General features: G+C 40.4%; 1 protein-coding gene and 1 long non-coding RNA gene across 2 annotated transcripts in view; both read left to right on the forward strand.

Moving 5' to 3' along the window:
• The window catches only part of pigg (phosphatidylinositol glycan anchor biosynthesis class G), an 84,461-nt gene that overhangs the window by 3,332 nt on the left and 58,387 nt on the right, over window positions 1–22,742 (forward strand). Inside the window, exons 3-6 of the mRNA XM_040015347.1 lie at window positions 7,054–7,263; window positions 7,733–7,921; window positions 15,353–15,491; window positions 21,756–21,968. Of these exons, the coding sequence (XP_039871281.1) occupies window positions 7,054–7,263; window positions 7,733–7,921; window positions 15,353–15,491; window positions 21,756–21,968 (751 nt within the window). The remainder of the gene's footprint in view (window positions 1–7,053; window positions 7,264–7,732; window positions 7,922–15,352; window positions 15,492–21,755; window positions 21,969–22,742) is intronic.
• Window positions 7,928–9,053, forward strand: LOC120723711. Its single transcript, XR_005693812.1, has 2 exons — window positions 7,928–8,565; window positions 8,764–9,053. It is a non-coding gene; the product is annotated as an uncharacterized LOC120723711 (long non-coding RNA).

Consider the following 22,742-nt stretch of genomic DNA (forward strand, 5'->3'; position numbering starts at 1 on the left):
TAGGCCACAGTCGACAGCTTGATATTTCAGTCAGGCTCTGTTGTCAGTGGTGTTGAAGAGATTTTGCAAAGGGAATGATTTTCGGGGAAAAAGAGCAGCCCTCTTTTGTCCATGGGTGTCGGGTAGTGCTGAGCTTGGGCGAAGCCATCTAACTGAAATTGTCAGGTGAAGCAGAATATGTGTGCCTGAGTGTCAGAGGGCAAAACTAAAAGCAGAGCCTGTGCCTTAGAGGAAGCGCTCTGCGGTGGGAGGATCGAGGATGTGCTGACAGCATCGAGTTGTTTTAACAGAAGGGGATTGCAATACAAACTCAGACCTGGAGAAACGTGCTGCTGAAGGTTCACAGTATGGACACAGTTGTCCTCTGTAGCGTCTGGCACGGGAGGCATGAGAGTGCTGACTCGGCAATCTTCAGGTTAGTGAGGGTGACAGAGAGCATGTGTTGGTTAGGCAGTGAACAGGATGAGAGGTTGAGGCACAAAAAAGTAACTCTAGTGGGATACCAGCATGGAGAATGGAGGGTAGAGAAAGAGTTTTTATTTTTTTTTATTTTTTTTAAAGTCAACATTTACATGTTCTGTATTTATTAAACATAAAGTGAAATACTTCAATCCTTCTTTTGTTTTGACTTTGATGATTGTGGCTTATAGCTCATTAAAATCAGGAATTCATTATCTCAGATTATTTTAGTATTGTAATCAATTTAGTAATCAATGAATGATTTATAATAAAGAAATGTCCAAGCAAGTTTGTTCATACACTCAACACTGGTTGGGCCTCCGTTAACACAAATTATTGCATGGGTGTGTTATGACGTGGAGGCTGAGGTGTTACTGAAGCACAGGTTGCTTTGATAAAAGTCTTCAGCTCGTCTGTATTTCGGGGTCGGGTGTTTCTCATCTCCTACTTTACAGTACTCCATGGATTCTCCGTGGGCTTCAGGTCAGATGAATTGGTTTTCCCGTCAAGCTCAGTAATAACCTATTCGGCAAACTGTTTGGCAGATGCTAAGTCCTTGTGGACAAAGAAATCAGACTGAAGCATGAAGTGCTCCACAATCTCCTGGTAGGTGACTGTGCTGACTTTGGACTTGATAAAACACAGTGGACTAACCACCACCAACACCAGCAGAGGACATGTCATCCCAAATCATCAAAGACTGCACAAGTTTCCACTGGACTTCAAAGACCATGGATTCTGCGCTCTTCTTTCCGACTCGAACACCTTGATTTCCAAATGAATGCAACATTTGCTTTTATCTGAAAGAGCACTTTGGACAGCACTCCGGTTTTTTTCTTAGAAGAAGTCAAGTCAGAAGTGGCTTCTTAGCCTAGGTAAGATACTTCTGACGTTGTAGACTAGATGACTAAACTAATGAAGTCATGGAGTACTTTTCTGTTAATTGAGTGGTTTGACCCTTGGAATGTGGCAGTTGTAGCCCCTTTCCTGAAGACATCTGTGCATGTTGGCACTGAATGTCACCAAACTCAGTCCATTCATATGAAGTTCAAAATTTTGACTAGTTCTCTTAAGTACTTAAGAACTCAGTCCACAGTCTGTAAGTTCTTGAGTACTTATGGCCGGTCTTTGACAATCCTTTCAAGACTGTAGTCTGTGGAATATTGGCCCACTCCTCTTGTCTTTCTGAAGTTTAATTGACAGGATGTTGCACAGGCTGTTGTACATGCCCATTGAAAAGTGTCCCAAATGTGCTCAAAGGGGGCCATGTGTAGTGAGTAGGCAGGCCATATAAGGACTGGGATTCAACTTCAAAAGGGTTGTGTACAGATCCTTGTACTGTGGGGTTGAACATCATCCTGCTACAACTTTAAGTGATAGTACATGACCCCACCCTACCCCCCACCCCGGGGATTCATCTTTGAAGCGAACACTTCCTTAACATGATAGCTGCCGTCAAAGGTGATCACTGGTGAGGACCATGAGCATGCAGACTAGCAGTTTCTGAGAGTTTTGCAGGAAATTCTCTGATTGTGCAAAAAAGCTGTCCCGTTGGCTGGACCGCCACATCCAGCTTCTGCTGGGGAAGAAGCTGGATGTGGCGGTCCTGGGTTGCTTTGGTTACATGGTTATGGTTGTGAAATAAACATTAAGCTGACAAATCTGCACATTTTCCTGCAGTCAGCATCCCAACTGCACCCTCCGTCTAAACCAGCATCATCTGTGGCCCTGTGCCCTGTGATAACACTGCAAAATGTAGAGCGACCTTTATTATTACCGTCTGAAGACACAGCTGTGCAGCAACCACGCTATTAATTCAGCATCTTGATACACTACACCTGTCAGGTGGATAGATTTTCTTGGCAAAAGGGAAGTGCAGATGACTAAACTAATGAAGTCCTGGTTTTTTCTGTTAATTGAATGATTGATGTTGGTGTTCTGCTGATCTGCTAATTCACATTCAGGGTTTTGAATGCTTTTACTCTATGTCTCTGTTGCCAATTACATCTGCTAAGTAAAAATATACTTAGAGGTAGAAGTGAATTAAACAGAAAAAAGTAAACTTTCTGTAAATGTGTGAGAGAAAGGAGAACAAACACCCCGAAAAAAAACAAGCCGGTTATGATGTTATGGAGCATGTCATTGGTGATGTGGAGGAAGGCTGACAGGATAGAGTGGAGCGAGATTGAGGTGGACTTGCAGGGAGACAGATGTTTCACCATAATCCCCGGATTTAGAGAAGGAAGCGGTAGCGATGGGGAGAAAAGACAGCTTAGAAAAACAGTCCCAGATTTGAACCTTTTAAAAAAGATTTCTTGACAGGACCAGAGAGGGGGTGGAGCAGGCGGCTGTAGCAGGAGATCAATAAGAGTAAATTCGAAATTTAGATTTAGAAGTGCGTGTGTGAAGGGTTTACGTTGCAGCAGAGGTGTGTAGTATGGACACGGAGGAGACGGGAAAATTCAAGATGGCACGTCCTTCGGCTGCCCAGAAACATGCAAGTTTGATTTGTGGTTCATCTGCAGTCCTGCAGAAAGGCCACTTAATCACTTTTTAGAGAGCTTGGCTGTAACTCTAGATTCAAGGTAACTCACCTTGCATTTTGGGCTTAATGTAGTGGCTTTATTTTTCAACACACCTCTCCACAATTACATCCTGAATGATTGGCATCTACCTTTCAAACTGGGCTTTTTCATTGAGGAGCCGATAGAAAACTATAAAAACACAGCCTAGTGTAGTGGCATCTGCTGTCACCCTGCAGCCGGTGCGTCACACAGAAACAGGCATGTAGTCATCGGGGCCCAGAGGCACGTGTAGATTTGTTTGCGGTCACCACGCTGGTCAGTTTAACCTTGAAGTGATTCAGAAGTTCTGCTGTCCAAACAAAAAGTGCTCTGTTGCATCGTCGAGGCTTGATGACACACCAGTAGGTGGCATTACAGACCAACTGCCTATTACTGCCCACTATCACTGCATTGCACCCAATTAACTGCTATGACACAGCCAACTAACCTAAATCATAATCTCTCCGTGTCACAGCCATTAATTTACACACGACTACCTCCACAGTTTCTAATAATATAACAGTATATCTCCATGGAGATATATTGCATGGTTGACTTCAAGTCTGGTGCACAGTGAGGTTTTAGAGTCTTCTTTCTTTTGTGTGTTGTGTTTTATTTGTGGGAAACAAACTGTTATTACGAAGGAAAACTCTATCATGGGGGTCATTTTTACAAAATTTGATGATCCCCAGTTTAGTTACTCATTCTTACCATCGCAAGCAGAGAAAATTAGTTTCCCTCCCCAGTCCTGCATTCACATGTGGCCGGTAGAGCCCCACGCTCCCACTGGCACAGCAGTCAGTGGACATTACTGAGATGCCGGACTTGGACAGTGAATTCTGTTAATCATAGCAGCTGTGGGTGTTTCAAAGGCTGGTATCTCCCGGGATAGTAAGAACACAGCAAGGCATGATAGTTTTTGCTTTTGTTTTAAAACTCCATATGTATTATCTGGTCATAAGGCCTGAGAAATTCTGGATATTTTCAGGTTAATGGTAGAAAGTGTTCCTTTCACGAGTCAAGAGAAAGTAAGCACTGAGGAGGAAACTGAAAAATCTTCTTCCAGGCTCGAGGACTCAGAATCGCAGCCCCCTTCCGTCTGCATTTTGGCACCTTGACAAGTTTTCATCACTATGCCAGAGAGTGTCTCTATACCCCACTGATATTGTATTTGACATTTACGCAGTAGCATCGCAAGCCTAGACACATACTGTGGGACAGTAATTAGTACGTTGATGAATCACTGATTCATTCGGGCAGCTTCTCGATGCCGTTTTGGCATCAAGAAGGATTTTAAGATGTAGCCTAATTAAGCTGAACTTTTCTGCACAGCTTTCAAACTGATCTTTCTTGTGCAATCGTCTAGATGCTTTTGTGTCCCTTCATTTGTTCTTGCAAACAGTGTTATCATTTTTGCCCTTTTTTATGTCCAAGGCACTGTTTTCATTAGTCAGGCTGTCTCTATTAATAGACTTGGGACCTTCCTGAGAGTGAACAAACTGAAAGAGACGCCTGCTTTTGAAGCAGAAAGCATCCATCTCTCCCCTGAAACAAGCACCTGCGCTGGCAGAGGCAAAACAATCGCAAGGAAGGAAGTTGTGAATAATTGAGCTCAGGAACAGAGCTCAGAGGATGGGTTTCGGAATTGTTACACCTGTGAATAAACAGAAACAACTGAGAGGCTTCTGCTGTTAGTGGGTTACTTTGTACCAGAGTTTGTGTATTAGTTTGTCATTTTTAAATAGGGAGACAAAATATTTTAAGAAGAATATTATTTCTCTTAAAAAACATAAAAGATATTGGTATGCATAAGTGGCTGTTATTTACAAGGATGTGCAAAAGGCGTAAACCACTGTGACTTCTTTGTATTTTGCTTCGAAGGCTCCAGAATTCCTTGTAATCTTTTAAAGGTTGCATTGAGTAGTAGTTCTTCAGGCTTTTTTAAGGTCTTTCAAAGTTTTGATGGTTTTCTTGGGGGGACTGTGGCTGCTTTTCACTCATTTTTAGTCAAGTCCCTATCCCTGACAATTTTCAGAAGAATCTTTTGTTTGTAAAGCTGCTCAACGACATGACTATCAAATGCTGTTTAAGTAATATGAAAAACTCCAGCAAAGACCCGACACAGAAACTGAGAGATTCATCTGGCCCTTCACTTGATCTGTCACCTGTTCATTGAAGCCTCATCAGAAATGGTCTCAGTGGAAGGTTGTCGGTCAAGAAGTCATTCGTAAGGAAGGGAAATTACTTAAGAACTGGTGTGAAAATTGGTGGCAATGGGACTGATGGAGTGATGAACCCAGTTGTGAAAATTTTGTTTCAAAATTGTCATTATAATCTAGCTGCCTTTTAACCAGTAGTGCTGGGGATGTTGGTGAATTCCGCTTATTTTAATTATGAATTATTAATGCAGGAAAGTCTGGTCAGATTTTGATCCACCATGCAATACCATGTGGAAAGTGTCCGATTGGCAACAGCTTCATTTTTCATCATGACAAAATCCCAGCTCACTGTCAGTGTGTATCCAAGTATACCTGGATAGAAAAACACACAGTCAAGGATTGGCCTCCCCAGCCAACATCCAAAGAAGAGCTTTCAATGTCCCTCGAGAAGCCTGGAGAACTATTCCTGAAGACTACTTTTAGCCAGAAAGCTCAGTAAGAGAGTTTAGACTTTGTTGAAGAATAAAGGTGGGCATAACCAAATATGGATTTTCAGCCTGGTTAGTATTTCTCAGATTTTGTTTTTGCCTTATATACTGTGTGTCCATGTATGTTTGCAAATGTTTCAATAGAAACATTGCACTACTGCAATATTAAGAAATAAGGGGGTTTTCAAGACTTTTGCACAGTTGTTTCGAATGCAATTTTGCACTGAATGAATGTTAAAGAATAATGAAATAGGTTTTAAACCAGGAGTGTTGTGGTTATTAATGAAGATGAACAAAATAAAATGTAGAATATGCTAACAGAAAAAAAATCATGAAACACCAAATTATTAGTCTAAACCTTTGTGTCAGCATTGGCATAGAAATTCACATCTGGCATTAGTATTCAAAACGTGATTGAAAATAAAGAAAAGCTTGAATCTTGTGACATTGATGCATGATACTTGATGCATTTCTACCCCCATTTTTTTGAAGTGTGACATCTTTGGTTTGTTTTCCTGTGTAGAAGCCATAGATTGCGATAGAGAAGTGGCACCTATACAGTGATATAGCATAAATTGCTGAAAATGTCTTGTAAGCAAAAAAACACCCCTAAAAGCACTGAACAAAATACCCAGATGTGGACTCATCTGATCAGGGTTGATCAGATGAATACATAAACACAATAAGGGACGATATAGATGAATAGATGACAGTGAATTTTCTGGCCCTGGACCCCTTGACAGCTCCGTCTTGCTTTTCTCATATAATAAATCCTGGTCACTACTCATTTTAGTCTGGATTTTTGAGTGTCCCCGAGGATCCAGAGCAGTGCTCCAGGCAGCACATGGAGGGGAGGGGGGGGGTGTTAAATAACAATGTCTCCTGCCATCATCTACAATCTCTTGTCTACTTCGCTGCATAAAGACAAGGCCTTTGTACTTTCCCCCTCGACGATGCACCAAGCTTTTTCCTGGCTTCCAAAATAGGCTGTGTTATAGTTGTCAGTCAAATGGAGGCCGATGTTGTTTTATTTCAGATTCCATGATGAAATCGGTAGAAACTATACTTCATAAATATCATGTGTCTACCTGATTCAGCTTTCACTTTCCATTTGTGGTAGCAAGATTGGTTTGGTGATGTGGGAATTGGTTTAATTTCTAATGTTAGATCAGTGTAGTAGCCATTTAAATTTGACTTTTTTTTTTTTTTTTTTACCTTAATAATAAAATAAATTAATGAATGTATACATTTTTTAACCAATCCCTGTACTGCAGCACAAATCCTAATTAGTGGGGTTAATATGATGAAACTGTAAGGTTGTATAACACCATTAAAAGACAATTATTGTTCAAAGGACAATGACAAAAACATATTCCTCCCCAGGCTCTTACCACTGGCAGTATCCCAGGCTTCATTGATGTGGTAATGAACCTAAATTCTCCTGCACTGTTGGAAGACAACCTCATTTGGCAAGCCAAAACTGCAGGGAAGAGGATAGTATTCTACGGGGATGACACCTGGGTGCGCCTTTTCCCAAAACACTTCATGGAATATGATGGCACAACTTCCTTTTTCGTGTCTGACTACACTGAGGTATGTGTGAGTTGAGCCGTTGGGGTTTGCTTGTAAAAGTCATGTAATGTAATTTTCTGCTAATATGAAAAAAAAAGAAAGAATGAAAGCACCTGGTTGCTGATGTGGTACATGAATTTTAGAAATGATACATAAAAATGATTCAAGTCATACAAGGGATAAAGGCAGCTGATCAGCCAGCATCACATCAAAACTGCTCATCTAATAGCTCCATATGCCTTAGCGGCAATTTTCTGTGGGACTGTTTGCAATCTGTTCTTGTTTATAGTAGGATTTTGGTGGTTCTGAGCTCATTACCTGATAGGAGGGATGTTTACTTATCAAGGGTACCACAGGTTTGGGTAAATTTCCTCTTAGCTCAGATTTAATGAGGATAGTCTTGGTATGGAGATGAATTTTGAATAAAACAAGCCTAAATTAAATATGACTTAAATCTTGTATCTAAAGACGTGCGTCACCTTCTTTCCAGGTTGACAACAATGTAACCCGTCACTTGGACAGCACCTTAAAGAGAGATGACTGGGACATTTTAATCCTCCACTACCTAGGCCTGGACCACATTGGTCATATGAGTGGACCGTATAGCTCACTCATCCAACCCAAACTGATGGAGATGGACGACATCCTGAAGAAGATCCATAGTGCTCTCATTTCAAAGGTAATTTATTTTCTTAACTTCTACTCTTATGTGCATCGTTTGCATTCTGTGTTATAGAAGAATTCCTTTTTGTTTCTGTTGGGTTAGAATGTAAGTTTTCTTTTATGAGACCTCATTATTTTTATCCCAAGGCCCCTAATTGTAGCTAACTAGCAATATTTACCAACTAGTTTCAACCCGAGTCTTTAGAGAGATGCATGGATTACAAATGAAACAAAGGTAGTCAGGAACTGACAGCATCTTTAGAATTCAGGAGAATACCTCCAAGACTTTGTCATAGTCAACATTCTCCACCTTGGGAAGAGCACCGGATGACAAAGCTGACGTCAAATTGATCTCACATCTGCTGTTGCTAGCTGCTGTTTTGCCGATGGTATACCTCTTGACTGCAGGGTTGCAGACACGTTCGTGTCAGTTTTTACTACCATCACTACAGAACCTCAGAGATTATACAGAGGGAGATATGTCAACAGGGCTCTAGAGTGCGACCAATTTAGTCACACATGCAACCTAATTTCTCAATGATACGACTATTAAAAACAATCCTAGGTCTCAGCTGTTCGAGTAAAAAAAAAAAAAAAAAGCCTCTGCAACTCTGAAAGTCTCCGTGTGGTTAACAACAGATGCACATTATGCATATCATGGTCTAAACCAATCAGAGATGGTCAAGTGCGGGACCTCTCTGATTCGTCCGACAAAAGTAGATGCAGCTGTGGGTAATGAGAAAGGACTGAAAAGAACGATTGATAACTTTTTCATTAGGTTAATGCTTGATCCGCCCGAAATTCATAGCCAGTGCTGTGACACTAAGCCATCAGGTTACGTCTAACACTGGTTCGGAGACGACATCACATAAGGAGCCACATACGATCGACTCCGAGCTAGAGCCCACTGAAAGTTAAAAGGGGAACGTGTATTCAAAGCGAGTGGCTTGACCAGTTTCCCTGGCTAAGATACAGTAAAGCTGACAGAATGATGCACTGCTTTTACTGCCGTGAGTGTGGAAAGACCGTTGTGTTTGTGACTGGTGCTAATATGTTTCGAATGGAAACGCCGAACAAGCACAGTGTATCCAGAAAACACATTATATGCTGCGATAAATGCACTGCCCAAGTGTCCCCTGTCCTCTAATAAAGTGAACATGTAAAACTGTGGTGTTAAGCAATGGTTAAATGGTTAAAAAAAAGTCAGGTACACCAGTGCAACCATGGCAAAAAGTTAGTCTAGAGCCCTGGTCAACAGTTTGAAAAGATAAGACTTTCAAGAAATAATTTTTGGGGAAAATTATTGGGTTTTGACTTTGTTCCTTTCCTATATTAGCGCTGATATTGCACTGTTGTCTGAGTGGTGACGCCTGTTGCTCGGGAAAATACTGCAGCTGCTACTAGAGTCTTAAGGGTGAACATAAATAAAAGCAGCTGTGTGATCACGATACCAGTGCCCAACTTGATGGGCATACTGCATCCCAGCTGCATAGTTCCTCTTTAATTGAAACCTGTGGAACCCTTTCAGCCTACTTCAGGCCATACATGACCCATAGACATGTAAAATCTCAGAAATTGGTTTGCCAAGCAAAGAAAATGTGAGTCTTGTTGCTTTCTTCCAAAAGCAACCAAAACATAACAAAAATAATGGACTCTGCAACACTCAAAAACATCTAAAAAACATGGGTAAAGTATTTAATCATTAATTTAGCAGCACTAAAGTACTTCAGCTCTGTTGTTGCCTGTTAAATATCCCTGACAAGCCTCCAGTTGCCACAGATGGACTCAAGGTAAATAATAAGGAGGGAGTCTACAAAAGATGTTTACACAAATCCAATAGACCTTATTGAATACCTGAGGTAGTTTTTAGTGGCCTGAAAAGCCCAGTTGAAAGGTAGGCCTGAACCACTTCCAAGAAACTTATACGACTGTGTATAATGTATGAGGGGTAGCTCATTTTGGCAAACCCTCGAAAAGATCCAACTCTGCATTTTCTGCAACCTTACATGTATGTGCTTTGCATTTTACCTCCTTTCAGTCTTTTGTTTTGGGTCCAGGGTTTCATTGTTGGGTTCTGAGCATCATGGAGCATTAAGCTTCAGAAGAGACTGTTATTTTTCTTAGGAAGAGATGAGGGATGGAGTATTGGACTGTCAGTGCTGTTGCTGCTCATTGTTAATATAATTTGAGCCATTTTAAAGAGAGGTGAATGTAGGACAGACTTTTATTTTTTATTTTGCTCCCCATATTTTGTTTTAGTGCTTTGCCTTCAGATTTTTGTGTGAAGCTAATGGGACTGATGTGCTTCGTAAGACTGAACTGAAATTAGCTATTGCTTGTCAACATCTGTTTGTCTCTAATAAATTTATAGAATAACTCTTTTTTTTTATTTTTTATTTTTTTATTTTTTTTTTATGGTTGTTTAAATCTAGTTAGTGTCATAATAACGTAAAGACAGGAAAATATGCAAATATGAAGTAATGACTGGTTAATATATTAATATGATGCTATCAGTGATTCTTTTTTTAACACTATCAGTTTTTAGGTAGGCATTTAATTACACAGAGCATTTGCACTGTTTCCAGCATTTATTATGTTATCTGTTGCAGGAACCACCAGAGATTTAATAAACTGTTAAGCTTTTGTTATCTTTAATTTTGCCTTTGATCAGTGTGCAGGTCTTGTGCCTTTGTTCCCCCCCCCCCTCCTTTCACATGGTCTGGCAGCTGTGCATGCATATTGTCTTTGCACCGTGTGTGTGTTGCTAATGGGCATTTTCTTGCTGTCATTCAGCTATGGAGCTTGTATTTAGATTGTCAAGTCATGTCTACATGAGACTACAACCTCCCTCTTCTTTCCCTTTGCTTTGGTATATTTGAAATGACAGAGAGAACAGAAGCCAAGTGCACGTAACCCTTTAAGATTTCCTTCCTTTGGATAAGTTGATTCAACATTTCACCAGATCCCAAAGTTTTGAATTCTGTCTTGTTAAAAACCGTCTGTCCGGGCTCATGGCGATATCTCTGTGCTGTGGGCAGCCTCACATGTGCTCCCAGTGAGCTCTTTGAATGAAACCTGTTTGAAAGTCTTGCTTCAGTCACATTAGTGGAAGCTGTGCCTGTTCTTTTTTCTTTTAGCAGCGCTATGACCTAAATATAGACACAGTCCAGTGAGGTCCCGCAGGATATCTTAGAAGCTCCTACCAAACAACGTTTCCTCAATCAGCACATGCTTCTAATATATCCGGGTGTTTATGATACTGAGGTATCAGGATGTCTCACTGCACACGCAAGTTGTGTGTTATTTGCTGCCGCTGCTCCTTGATGCTCTTAAAGGGACGGTGGTTCGAGATGGAGGTAGCCTCAGAGGCTACCTCAAAATGAAGCGAGAGGCTTATTTAACCGAGCGCAAATTAGGGACAGAGAAATTCTTTACCTGCAGCACGGACTAACGCAACACTCTCCATTAAAACATGATTGGAAAGCAGGACCTCCTGGTCATAAAGACCTCAGTAAGACCTTTGTGTTAATGGAGAGCTCATGGCCTCAATCTTCTCTTCTATATATTTCAATTTTTACGGGTTGGTTTCTACTTTTGCTGTTTAAAGTATAAAACTTTTTAAATATGACCTGCAGAATGAGCAAGTGATCTAAGGCCTGTCAGGGAGACAAGTGAAAAAAACATTTATACCTGGAAATAGTTTCATGTGTCTGTTTCAGTTATCTTTATTAAGTTCAAATGAAAAGCTTGAATATTGTTGTTTTAATGAGCTATATCGCTCCAGTCTTTCCTTTATCTGAAATGTACAGTTAACTGCTGGGGTTTCTTTTTTCTGTTCTTATGATTGGACTAAAAACAAAATGCTTTTTATGGCTCTTTGTATGAGCAGTTAGGTCATGACGTCTTTGGACAGCCAGACAATGTTGTTGTACACCACAACAGTGGATTTGAAATTGGGTGTAAAGCGTAAAGTGGATATAACACAGTCAATCAAGACGTGATTGATTTTTTTTTAAGGGGTTTAACAAAAAAAATGTATAAACTGTTAAGGATTTAGAATTTATTACTTATATGCAGTTTCACTTTTTTTTAAAACCTTCAAAGTAACCGGACAGTTGACAGACAGCAGTTTCATGACCAGATGAGACATAATACCTCATTAGGCGTAACAGAGATCTTTGCTTCCTGTGTTTGACCTCCATAGCCCGGTCAGAAACACTCTTGAGGAGGTAGTTGTATCATTGTTAGAGTCTAGTCAAGAGAAACAAGATGCAATCCACTGGTTACACCCAAGAACAAGACGGATTTATGAGAAAACATCTGAAAGAGTCTGCACAGTTCTGGAGAAAAACAAGAGTTTACCAGAACTACGGGAAGAGAAAATTATGGAGAAGCAAATAAACAGCTCATGCATCATCATATAAACATATACAGTGGGGCAAAAAAGTATTTAGTCAGCCACCGATTGTGCAAGTTCCCCCACCTAAAATGATGACAGAGGTCAGTAATTTGCACCAGAGGTACACTTCAACTGTGAGAGACAGAATGTGAAAAAAAAATCCATGAATCCACATGGTAGGATTTGTAAAGAATTTATTCGTAAATCAGGGTGGAAAATAAGTATTTGGTCAATAACAAAAATACAACTCAATACTTTGTAACATAACCTTTGTTGGCAATAACAGAGGTCAAACGTTTACTATAGGTCTTTACCAGGTGTGCACACACAGTAGATGGTATTTTGGCCCATTCCTCCATGCAGATCTTCTCGAGAGCAGTGATGTTTTGGGGCTGTCGCCGAGCAACACGGACTTTCAACTCCCGCCACAGATTTTCTATGGGGTTGAGGTCTGGAGACTGGCTAGGCCACTCCAGGACTTTCAAATGCTTCTTACGGAGCCACTCCTTTGTTGCCCGGGCGGTGTGTTTTGGATCATTGTCATGTTGGAAGACCCAGCCTCGTTTCATCTTCAAAGTTCTCACTGATGGAAGGAGGTTTTGGCTCAAAATCTCACGATACATGGCCCCATTCATTCTGTCCTTAACACGGATCAGTCGTCCTGTCCCCTTGGCAGAAAAACAGCCCCATAGCATGATGTTTCCACCCCCATGCTTCACAGTAGGTATGGTGTTCTTGGGATGCAACTCAGTATTCTTCTTCCTCCAAACACGACGAGTTGAGTTTATACCAAAAAGTTCTACTTTGGTTTCATCTGACCACATGACATTCTCCCAATCCTCTGCTGTATCATCCATGTGCTCTCTGGCAAACTTCAGACGGGCCTGGACATGCACTGGCTTCAGCAGCGGAACACGTCTGGCACTGCGGGATTTGATTCCCTGCCGTTGTAGTGTGTTACTGATGGTGACCTTTGTTACTTTGGTCCCAGCTCTCTGCACGTCATTCACCAGGTCCCCCCGTGTGGTTCTGGGATCTTTGCTCACCGTTCTCATGATCATTTTGACCCCACAGGATGAGATCTTGCGTGGAGCCCCAGATCGAGGGAGATTAACAGTGGTCTTGTATGTCTTCCATTTTCTGATGATTGCTCCCACAGTTGATTTTTTCACACCAAGCTGCTTGCCTATTGTAGATTCACTCTTCCCAGTCTGGTGCAGGTCTACAATACTTTTCCTGGTGTCCTTCGAAAGCTCTTTGGTCTTGGCCATGGCGGAGTTTGGAGTCTGACTGTTTGAGGCTGTGGACAGGTGTCTTTTATACAGATGATGAGTTCAAACAGGTGCCATTCATACAGGTAACGAGTGGGGGACAGAAAAGCTTCTTACAGAAGACGTTACAGGTCTGTGAGAGCCAGAGATTTTCCTTGTTTGAGGTGACCAAATACTTATTTTCCACCCTAATTTACGAATAAATTCTTTACAAATCCTACCATGTGAATTCATGGATTTTTTTTTTTCACATTCTGTCTCTCACAGTTGAAGTGTACCTCTGGTGCAAATTACTGACCTCTGTCATCATTTTAAGTGGGGGAACTTGCACAATCGGTGGCTGACTAAATACTTTTTTGCCCCACTGTATGTAGGAATGGGCATGTATGGCTGCCATAACGTGGAATCAAAGTACAATTTCTTTTTCTTCTATGAGTTATTTAGTTGAGCTTTCCACCCACCTAACAGCTAAAATACCCCTGGGCTGAGAATCACTGATTTACCAGATCAAAAAGCATGATTTCAGAGTAAAGTGAAGCTTTTCTTTTTCCTCCTGGCTTACTCATGGAGAACACGAGCAAGTGTCTGATTCAGGACAGTGTATTGGCCCAAAAAAGGTTTGTTATGAAGTGTGAAAAAACGTCTCCCAGAAGAGGTCTGCGCCGTGCTTTCATCCAGGAGAAAACTCTGACTTATCTTAAACAGAAAAGAGGCTCACTCAGCATGTGGCTAGGTGGTTTTTAGTTTCTTTTCTTTCCCCCCATCGTCCCTTGTGTCCAGTGCCATCCTATAACAAGCATCCAAGAGGTAAAATCTGGGGCAGAGGATAGTCTTTTGCTGCTGCTGTGCTGAGTAACTAATATAATTGTTCAGCAAAGCGCAAAGGCACAGTTCAGCGCAGGCTTTCCACCTGCAGCCTCGGCTCAGACCATTCTTCATGTTTTTATGTAACAGTCTGAGAGTATCCGAAAGTTCTCTCGTTCAATAGCTCCATCTACAAAAACACCAGCATTTTCTGCTCCTCTGCTCGGATACTCGTGTTATCCAACTCGTCTTGGCAGGGTTTATCCCAGCTACCTCATTAATGATTACTTTGTCTGTCTTTCAGGTTGTCTTGCTTAATGGATTACAATTTTCACTCTTAAATAATAAATGATGGCCTTTGATATTGTTTGTGGGTATGATACAACATTAGAACTGAAGTGTCTTTTGGTAATATGTGGTAGGATCTGGCTTTTGTTTTGTTAACATCTACAGTCATGCCTTTAAACCAGCCCCTCTGCTATGACTCATAAGGCTTTCCCTGTTGAATTCATTGTCAATGGAAGACTCTTGTGAGTCTAGTTGAAAGGGAATTACTTAAGGAAGAAACCAAGCTTGATCAAAGTCTGTCATCCTCGACTTACGATTCACCCTCTGTGTGTATTTGTTTTCTGTGTGTTTTTTCTTTTTTTTTTTTGAAGATGGTATGAAACGGCCTCAGTGTTTGTTACGGCTTTCTGTTTTTACAAGTAATTATTTAATACCTTCCTTTTATGTTGCTGTCGAATTTCGCCATCGTAATAAAATGAAAAGATATCTGAAGAAGTAATCCATTAGCCCAGCAGCCATCATTTTAACGAATCGTTGTTTTCCAAACTTGATGTATCGTTTTTATTTTGTTAGCTGACACAAGACACATTTAGCTCCAGGCTTGAATAAATCCCATCTCAGAGCTTTAAAGTTTGCCTTCCATCTACAGCGCAGTGCCATTAACCTTCAGGTTTGCTTCTCTCAGGAAGTCGAGGGATCCTTGCCTTACCTGCTGGTGTTGTGTGGAGACCACGGCATGTCGGAGACCGGCAGCCACGGAGGCTCTTCGGAGCCGGAAGTCAGTACACCTTTGGTTCTCATAAGTCCAGCCTTCAAAAGAAAAGGTAACTGTTCTACTGTTTAATGCTTAATTTTAATGTTTCCTTATTTTCTGTCATATGCACTCGCTTTTTAGTTCCATCTTAATAGTACCAGTTTGGATGTCATTTTACTGCTTTATTTTGGTTCATATTGACATGCTGCTGCTGCACATCCATGATCCAAATCTCCTGTTCCACCACATCCCAGCAGTGTATTGTTGGATTTTAGATGTGGTGACTGTGGGATGAACTCATTGTCATAGTCAAAATGATGGACGCTGCACTTTCATAGTTTGAGATGATTTAAGTTTGAGACATGGCACATTATCTGGTCAGCAACAATAGTCAGGGAGGCTGTGATGTTTAAATGATGCTCAATTGGCACAAAGGGACCCAAAGTGTGCCAAGAAAATATCCTCCATGCCATTACACCAGCAGCAGCATTGAAACAAGGCAGGAGGGATCCATGCTTTCATGTTGTTTGCTCTGGCGTCTGAATGTCGCAGCAGAGATTGAAGAAACGCTGCCTGTTCAGAATCTCAATCTTCTGCTCCTCAGGTTTGATGTCCTGTGCAAATTGTAGCCTCAGTTTCCTGTTCTTAGCTGACAGATGTGGTCTTCTACTGCTTCTGCATTTGGAAGGCAAGGCTTAACATGTTCAGAGATGCTCTTCTGCATACCTTGGTCGTAACTAGTGGGTATTTGAGTTGCCGTTCTCTTCCTATCAGCTTGAAGCAGCCTGGCCATTCACCTCAGACCTCTGGCTTCAACTAAGCATTTTTACCCAGAGAACTGCTGCTCACTGGACATTTTCTCTTTGTATTTTTTGTACCTGCTCTATAAACCCTAGAGATAGCTGTGTAGCAAAAACCCTGCAGATCAGCAGTTCCTGACCAGTTTCAAACCAGCCCGTCTGGCACCAACACAACGCTACATTCAGAGTTACTTAAAACACCTGTGACTGTGTGTGGATGTTCGTATGAAATGTGGCTCAGGACATGTTCAAGTAATCCACGTGAGCCAAATACTTCAGACTGTATTAAATGCTCAGTTTACATGTTTTTTTTTTTTGTTCTGTAAAACACCTTGTAGTGGGTATATTCTGGCCACGGAAGCTCAGGCCTTCTCTTTATAAATCAGCCAATCATAAGAAAGTTGGCTTAGAGGGAGGGTAACAGGCGCTAGAATGACTTATTCCACACCATTTATGCATTCTGATTACTCAGTACTTCATATCTTTGACTGCAGAGAATTGGAATAAGAATCCAAATGAGCTGTGAACAACCCAACAATGTTCATGAAATTAACAACAGGCTCTCCAGAGTGAGCTGGTTTAAAACTTCAACAGTAGCAGCAGCCAGGAATCTGAGGTTTTGACATTAGCAGGGTAATGCACGGAGTAAATGATGTCAATTTTGGGAAGTTGCAGGATGTTACGAAAAGATTAAATGTGATCAAATCTGCTCGTGTCCAAGAATGGAAAATATGGATCTGGAAGTGATCAGAACAGGTCACGTTTAAAGGATGCAGGTGGCAGCAGACTTGCCATTAACTTGAAGAGCTTGTGTGATTTTTGTAATGTGTCTGCCAGCTGCTACAGCCTTTCTTGAGATCTCACACATAACGTTTCATTAGTGTGAGGAACAGTGTCATTGCACACAGAGGCTTATGAGCAGAGCTTTATTTTGCAGCGATGAATGTGTTTAAGTGTGAAAGTACGGTCGTGATAATTGCTTCTTTCTCAGCCAAGTCTATTTTTGAAACTGTCTTGGCACGTACTTTTTTTAATTTTATTTTTTTACATGTGAACCATTCACCTTAATTAATCATTAACAGTTAAGTGGAGTTGCTACAGCGTGTGTGGTTTTGTTTGTACTTTATGCCTCCTGCTGGGCTCACAGTTTGACTGACTCTTTTCTTAACCACCAGAGGTTTTTGGTTTAAATATTAAACATGCAACAACCACAGAAAGTTGATGAAGTACATTTCAAATTATGTGTTTTCTTCAATGAAATAAACTCTTCTTTTGAATGAATTCATTCATTCAAGTTCATTCATAAACCGGTGATCTCTATGCCAAACACGGAGTGGAAAATATTGTACCTTAAAGTTTTTCTAACGAACATAAAACAAAATCCAAACAGGTCTGAAACATTGAATATGTAAGTTTATCAAAAAATATCACGAGGTCTTTTGCCATCAGTGTTTGTAGAGTGTTTGTGTCCTATTGAGACAATTCGATTAACGGTAGTTAAAATAAGCAGAAGCCTTCAGGGCCGAACAATGAAGCCAGTGTGGAAGTGGTGTGATGCCACCCATCAGAAGTTTGGATTTCAGTTTTGGTGAGTGACATTTTAGTATTTTATTCAAGTAGCCGTTTACCTGGAACCTATCAGCAGATACGTGTGTCTGTGTGTTTCACCCGTATAGTTCATGGATGCCCCTCACTAACCAATAATGTTAGCTTTAGTTGATACCTGAGCAGTCCTTCTCTGGATGGATTTCTAGCAATCATGAAACATCCCTATAGTTCCTTGATGTAGGGACATTTTTATGTTATTATCTATTTATTTGAATCACTGAACTACATTGAGGACACTGACGTCTATTTAAAGTTCTGTACCTTGATTTTTTTTTTTCTTTCTGTAGGCACAGACTTGTTACTCATTACCACTTTAGATGTAAATATACTGATGCAAGTGTGTTCTATTTTAATGCATCAGTTAGTGCAATCAGTGGCCTTCATTAGAAGAACTTTATTTTGAACGTTGTGAGAATGATAGGTCATTAGCAGAGAGCTCATCTGTCTGTTGTTTTCATTAGAACGTGCTGCGGACGATCAGACTTCAGCACCACCTCACTACCTGAGCTTCACTTTTTAATCTGAATGCATCATTGAGAAAATAACCCTCTTACTGCAGATTGACAGCACATTTAATTGATGTTACTTGGGGCAAAGCTGCGTTAATAAGACACTGTTGGTATCAGAAATCTTCTGGTTATTGTTTAGCTCTGTAATCGTCCTCCTCGGTTTTTGCTTAGAAAATGTATTTTGATAATTTGTATTTATCTTGGATTTTGACACAGAAAGAATGTTTTATTAAATTCTCCTGACAGTAGAAAGTTTGTGTTTGCTCAAATGAAATCTAGGTGGATTTGTGACTTTATAGGAAACTGGTCTGACAACTTAAAAAAAAAAGTGTGCTGTGGAAACTTGGAGTCTGCATTGCAGATGCATTATGAGAGGAGTTTCAGCAAAGGAGCCGTCTTTTATCCAAGGAAATGTGCAAAAAAAAGTTGTTGTTTTTTTAATAGATTTGATAGATCAGGAAGACACTTTGAGTTTTTTGTTGTTGTTGTAATAACACATAATTAATAATGTATTAATTCAGCAGATTATTGTCGTACATTTTGGTCCATAGGTTTGTGGACAATGAGACCTTTTTTGTAATGTTGCAGCACCATGGACCATCATAGTGGATTTTAAAAACAATCAAGTTGTGATTGATGGTTGGCCTCCATCTTTAATTCAAGGAGTTTAACAACAGTTTTAAATGAAATTTGTAGCAATTACAAACTTTTCATTCACCGTCCCCATTTTCAGATGCTCAAATTTGATTGGACAAACTAGCATCCTTTTAAATATAGGGACTGTATTTAATACTTTAATGGAAATCAATGACTCTTTGTCTCTGGAACCTATAAACCAAATGCTGTGTGTTTGCTCCCTTGAGATGCTCTGGTAGGCTTTTACTTTTTTGTCGATCTGCGCCTTCAGTTTTGTTTCCTTTGGCCTCCTTCGCGCTCTGTAGGCCTCCTATTGAGAGCCTCAGGCAACAACTACCAAATCCAAGTTCAACACTTGGAATCAACTCCAGGTCTTTTCTCTGCTTAATCTGGGATGAAATAACGAGTGAACAGGCCTCTCCTGGCAATTAATTTGATGTCTTTTCCAATTACTTTAAAATGAAAAGGGCATCCTTTGTATACAAATGGCCGTAATTCAAGAAGCTGACTTAAATCAACACTGGTTTCTAAAAGAGGACAAATGAAATAGAATCCAATGGGGAAATTACCACTGACTCTCTTGTTTTGTGACTTCAATAATTATTTTACTAATGATGTTAAGGTCTCAGTCACTAGTTTCAAATTTTAATGAATACAATATGATGTTCATCTTGTAAATTATGGTCCCATTAGGCTGCAGCCACACAGGGAGCAATTGGATTTTCGCCCATCGCTGTGAAGCCGGCATTACAGACTCTGGCTGCCTAAACCTTTAATATATTTACTACCAGGTTATATATCAGTCAGCAATACCCTGTGCTCTTATTGATAGTTGCTTCAATCACTCCCCTCAAAGTAGACTCAGATTTATCTTGGGATCCACCCACTTGGTGTCGGGTTTTTTAACCTCCTAGTCACTGAGTGTTGACTTTTTACCTCGGCACTGTGAATTGCTTCCAGCACGGACGCAGCTTTAGAGTCATAAAGGGGCACAAAGCAGGATATTGTTTATTGCAGACCTACTTTGTGTCTGACCCTGTGAAAGTGCAGTGTCTATCATTTTCTTATTCGGAGTTAATCCACCTCTTGCTCCTCACATCCTGTTTCAAAAAGCTAGGATGGTGTTATGGCGTTCTTCATCTTTTATATACATCCTTTCAGCTGGATTTTAAAAAATAAATACGCAACCTTTGTGGTCATAAATGAAAAAACATGGTCGACACACATTTGTTTTGGTTTGATGTGCTAGTGCTCAAACTGTGACCTCCAGAAGTTCTGAATGATCCCTCACTGTACCATTTCAAAAATGTATGAATGGTTATGGCTGTATTTTACATTAGCAAGGCAGATATTGGATTGCACATTGAATTTCCTCCAGCTGCAGTTTTCTCAATTATGAATAAGTGTTCAGCCGCTGTAACCTTTAACTGCGTTATGACACATCTATTCTGTGGGAACGTTCTGTGTAAGTCAGAAATTACAGTGCAAACCAAGCAGGTACTGTTCTAAAGAGGTTTCATTGGACGTAACTGTATAGGCTTTTACTTACTGCTTGTCAGAGAACAAAAAGAAACATTGTAAAATTCTAATGTGTGGTTTTAAGACACAGTTAATGTGGGATTAACATTTGATAAGATGAATTAATTTTTTCCAGCGGGTTTGAAAGGTACTCGCCTTTGAGAAGAAGACTATTATTTTTTTGGACATTTTTTTGGGACATTTATCGCTAACTAGCAGATTTAAACAAGGCCGATATCCTTGATAGCGTTGTGGCATTATCCCAAATAGCTATGAGCTTAATACAGCAAAGCCCGTGTCTTGTTGCAAATCCATCTCCTTTTAATATGAAATGGATAATTCCCAGGCTTATTTCATTGTGTCCAATTACAAAATTAGATCATAGCTGTGGGGTTTGTCTCATGCTTCAGTATGTGGCTCTCCCATTTCCCCACACATGTGATTTGCTTTGTTCATTTTTGAATATATCACACACCAGTTTAGTTCATCATTGTAACCTGAAAACTTCACTCCAATGACAATCTGGGAAAATATTCCCACTCTCTGTTTGTATACTTGAAAGCTCAGGATAGGAAGCCAAGTATCAACTTAAGTGTCTGACAAGCTTCAAGAAATGACAACCACAAATCATATAATAATGATATTTTTTCTTTCAATTTGTTCATTTTATGGATTCTGATTTAGGCTTCTGTTTATAGTGATCCACAAACAGTCAAAGTAAAAGTTGTCCGTTTTGACACATTTGGGCTTTTACTTTGAAGACAAACCTTCTTCCGTTTGTGTTATCCTCCTAGTTGGCAAGTATTTGCAGACACAAATCTAAAACCTCAGATAGCTGTTACCACCGGCTAGTAACCAAAGTTATTGTTTTGATTGGTACAATTTTGGTGCATGTAATTGCCAGCTTGACCTCTTTCAATCAGAAATTAATAGCAGACAGTTATACCACAATTTTATTGCATTCTTTACGCCCTAAGTCCCTTTAAAAAAGCAGCTGACTGCTAGTGGTTGCAGACTGGTCCCCATCTTCAAATCATTTGGACGCGAAATCGCACAACTACTGTTTCCCTTGGACGGCTGTAGCACAGCCAGATAGATTGCAGATTCAGGTTGATAGAGCAAAAAAATCACTGTGGGTAACAAATATTTTCAAAACAAAATCAAAATTGTTTGGGCTAAAAACATGCCAGTTATTATTTCACCATCAGCCATTGCACCAGCTGTGTCTTTTTTACTCTTTGCCCTTTTGCCCTGTCTTCTCAGCGGGAATGGAGAAACCAGGAGTGGTGGAGCAGGTTGACCTAACCCCAACCCTGGCCTTAGGCCTTGGCCTGCCCATATCTCAGAACAGCGTTGGCCGCGTGATCCAGAGTGTCTTGGAGGAAACCTCACTGCGAGACCAGCTGCGCTTCCTGCATCTCAATGGCCACCAGCTCAGCTGCTTGCTCAAAGACAGCATATCCGACTATGAGAAAGGTGGGTTGCAGATTCACTGTGTTCCTCCTCTGGACTCGTTAAAAGCCAAGACCTTGTTTGACAGGTACTCTCATCATTATGCTGTATTGTTTCCTGGCTGGTGATGGTGTCAGTAGCTACTTTTTTTTTTTTTTTTCATTGCACACAGCAGGGTCAGTATGCCAAATAATTTAAGGCATAGTTATTCCAAAATTGAGATATGGAACTTTTTCTTCACCTCATGTCAGTTAGAACTCTGTTGAAGCTGGAACATCCATGAATTCCCATCATTCCCTATTCCTCAGCCTTCTCCTAAACTATTAAAGTTAAGGGAGGCATACTTTAAATTAAAAAAAAAAAAAAAAGTCCAGCTAATGTCGTAATTCCACAAAGTGAAAGTCATTTATAATGTCGCCTGCTATTTGCATTGAACCTATTCATTGCTTAAAGCTGCACGTTTAAATATTCCGATGTTAACAGTGAGTAAGGATAATGTGAAAAGGGATGTTTCTAGTGACGGACTAATGGAGACCTATACTGTCTTTATACATAATCACAGATTAAGAACTGAGCTAAAAGAAGAGTAAACACCAACATGAGTCTGCTAATTCTATTGCAAGTAGTAAAATAAGCTGTTGAGCTAACATATGTGAACTGATGCTAACACTGTCATTATTGCATTTAAATTACAGTTTAATTTGCAGTCCGCTCAGTTTTGTGCGTATAACGGTTGTGACAGATGGTACAGACTTAAGATGGCTCAAAAGTGATTTACTTTGAGTCTGTCTCTGTGTT

This window comes from Simochromis diagramma, unplaced genomic scaffold (assembly GCF_900408965.1).
Source record: "Simochromis diagramma unplaced genomic scaffold, fSimDia1.1 OVJJ01000685.1, whole genome shotgun sequence".
Lineage (NCBI taxonomy): Eukaryota > Metazoa > Chordata > Actinopteri > Cichliformes > Cichlidae > Simochromis > Simochromis diagramma.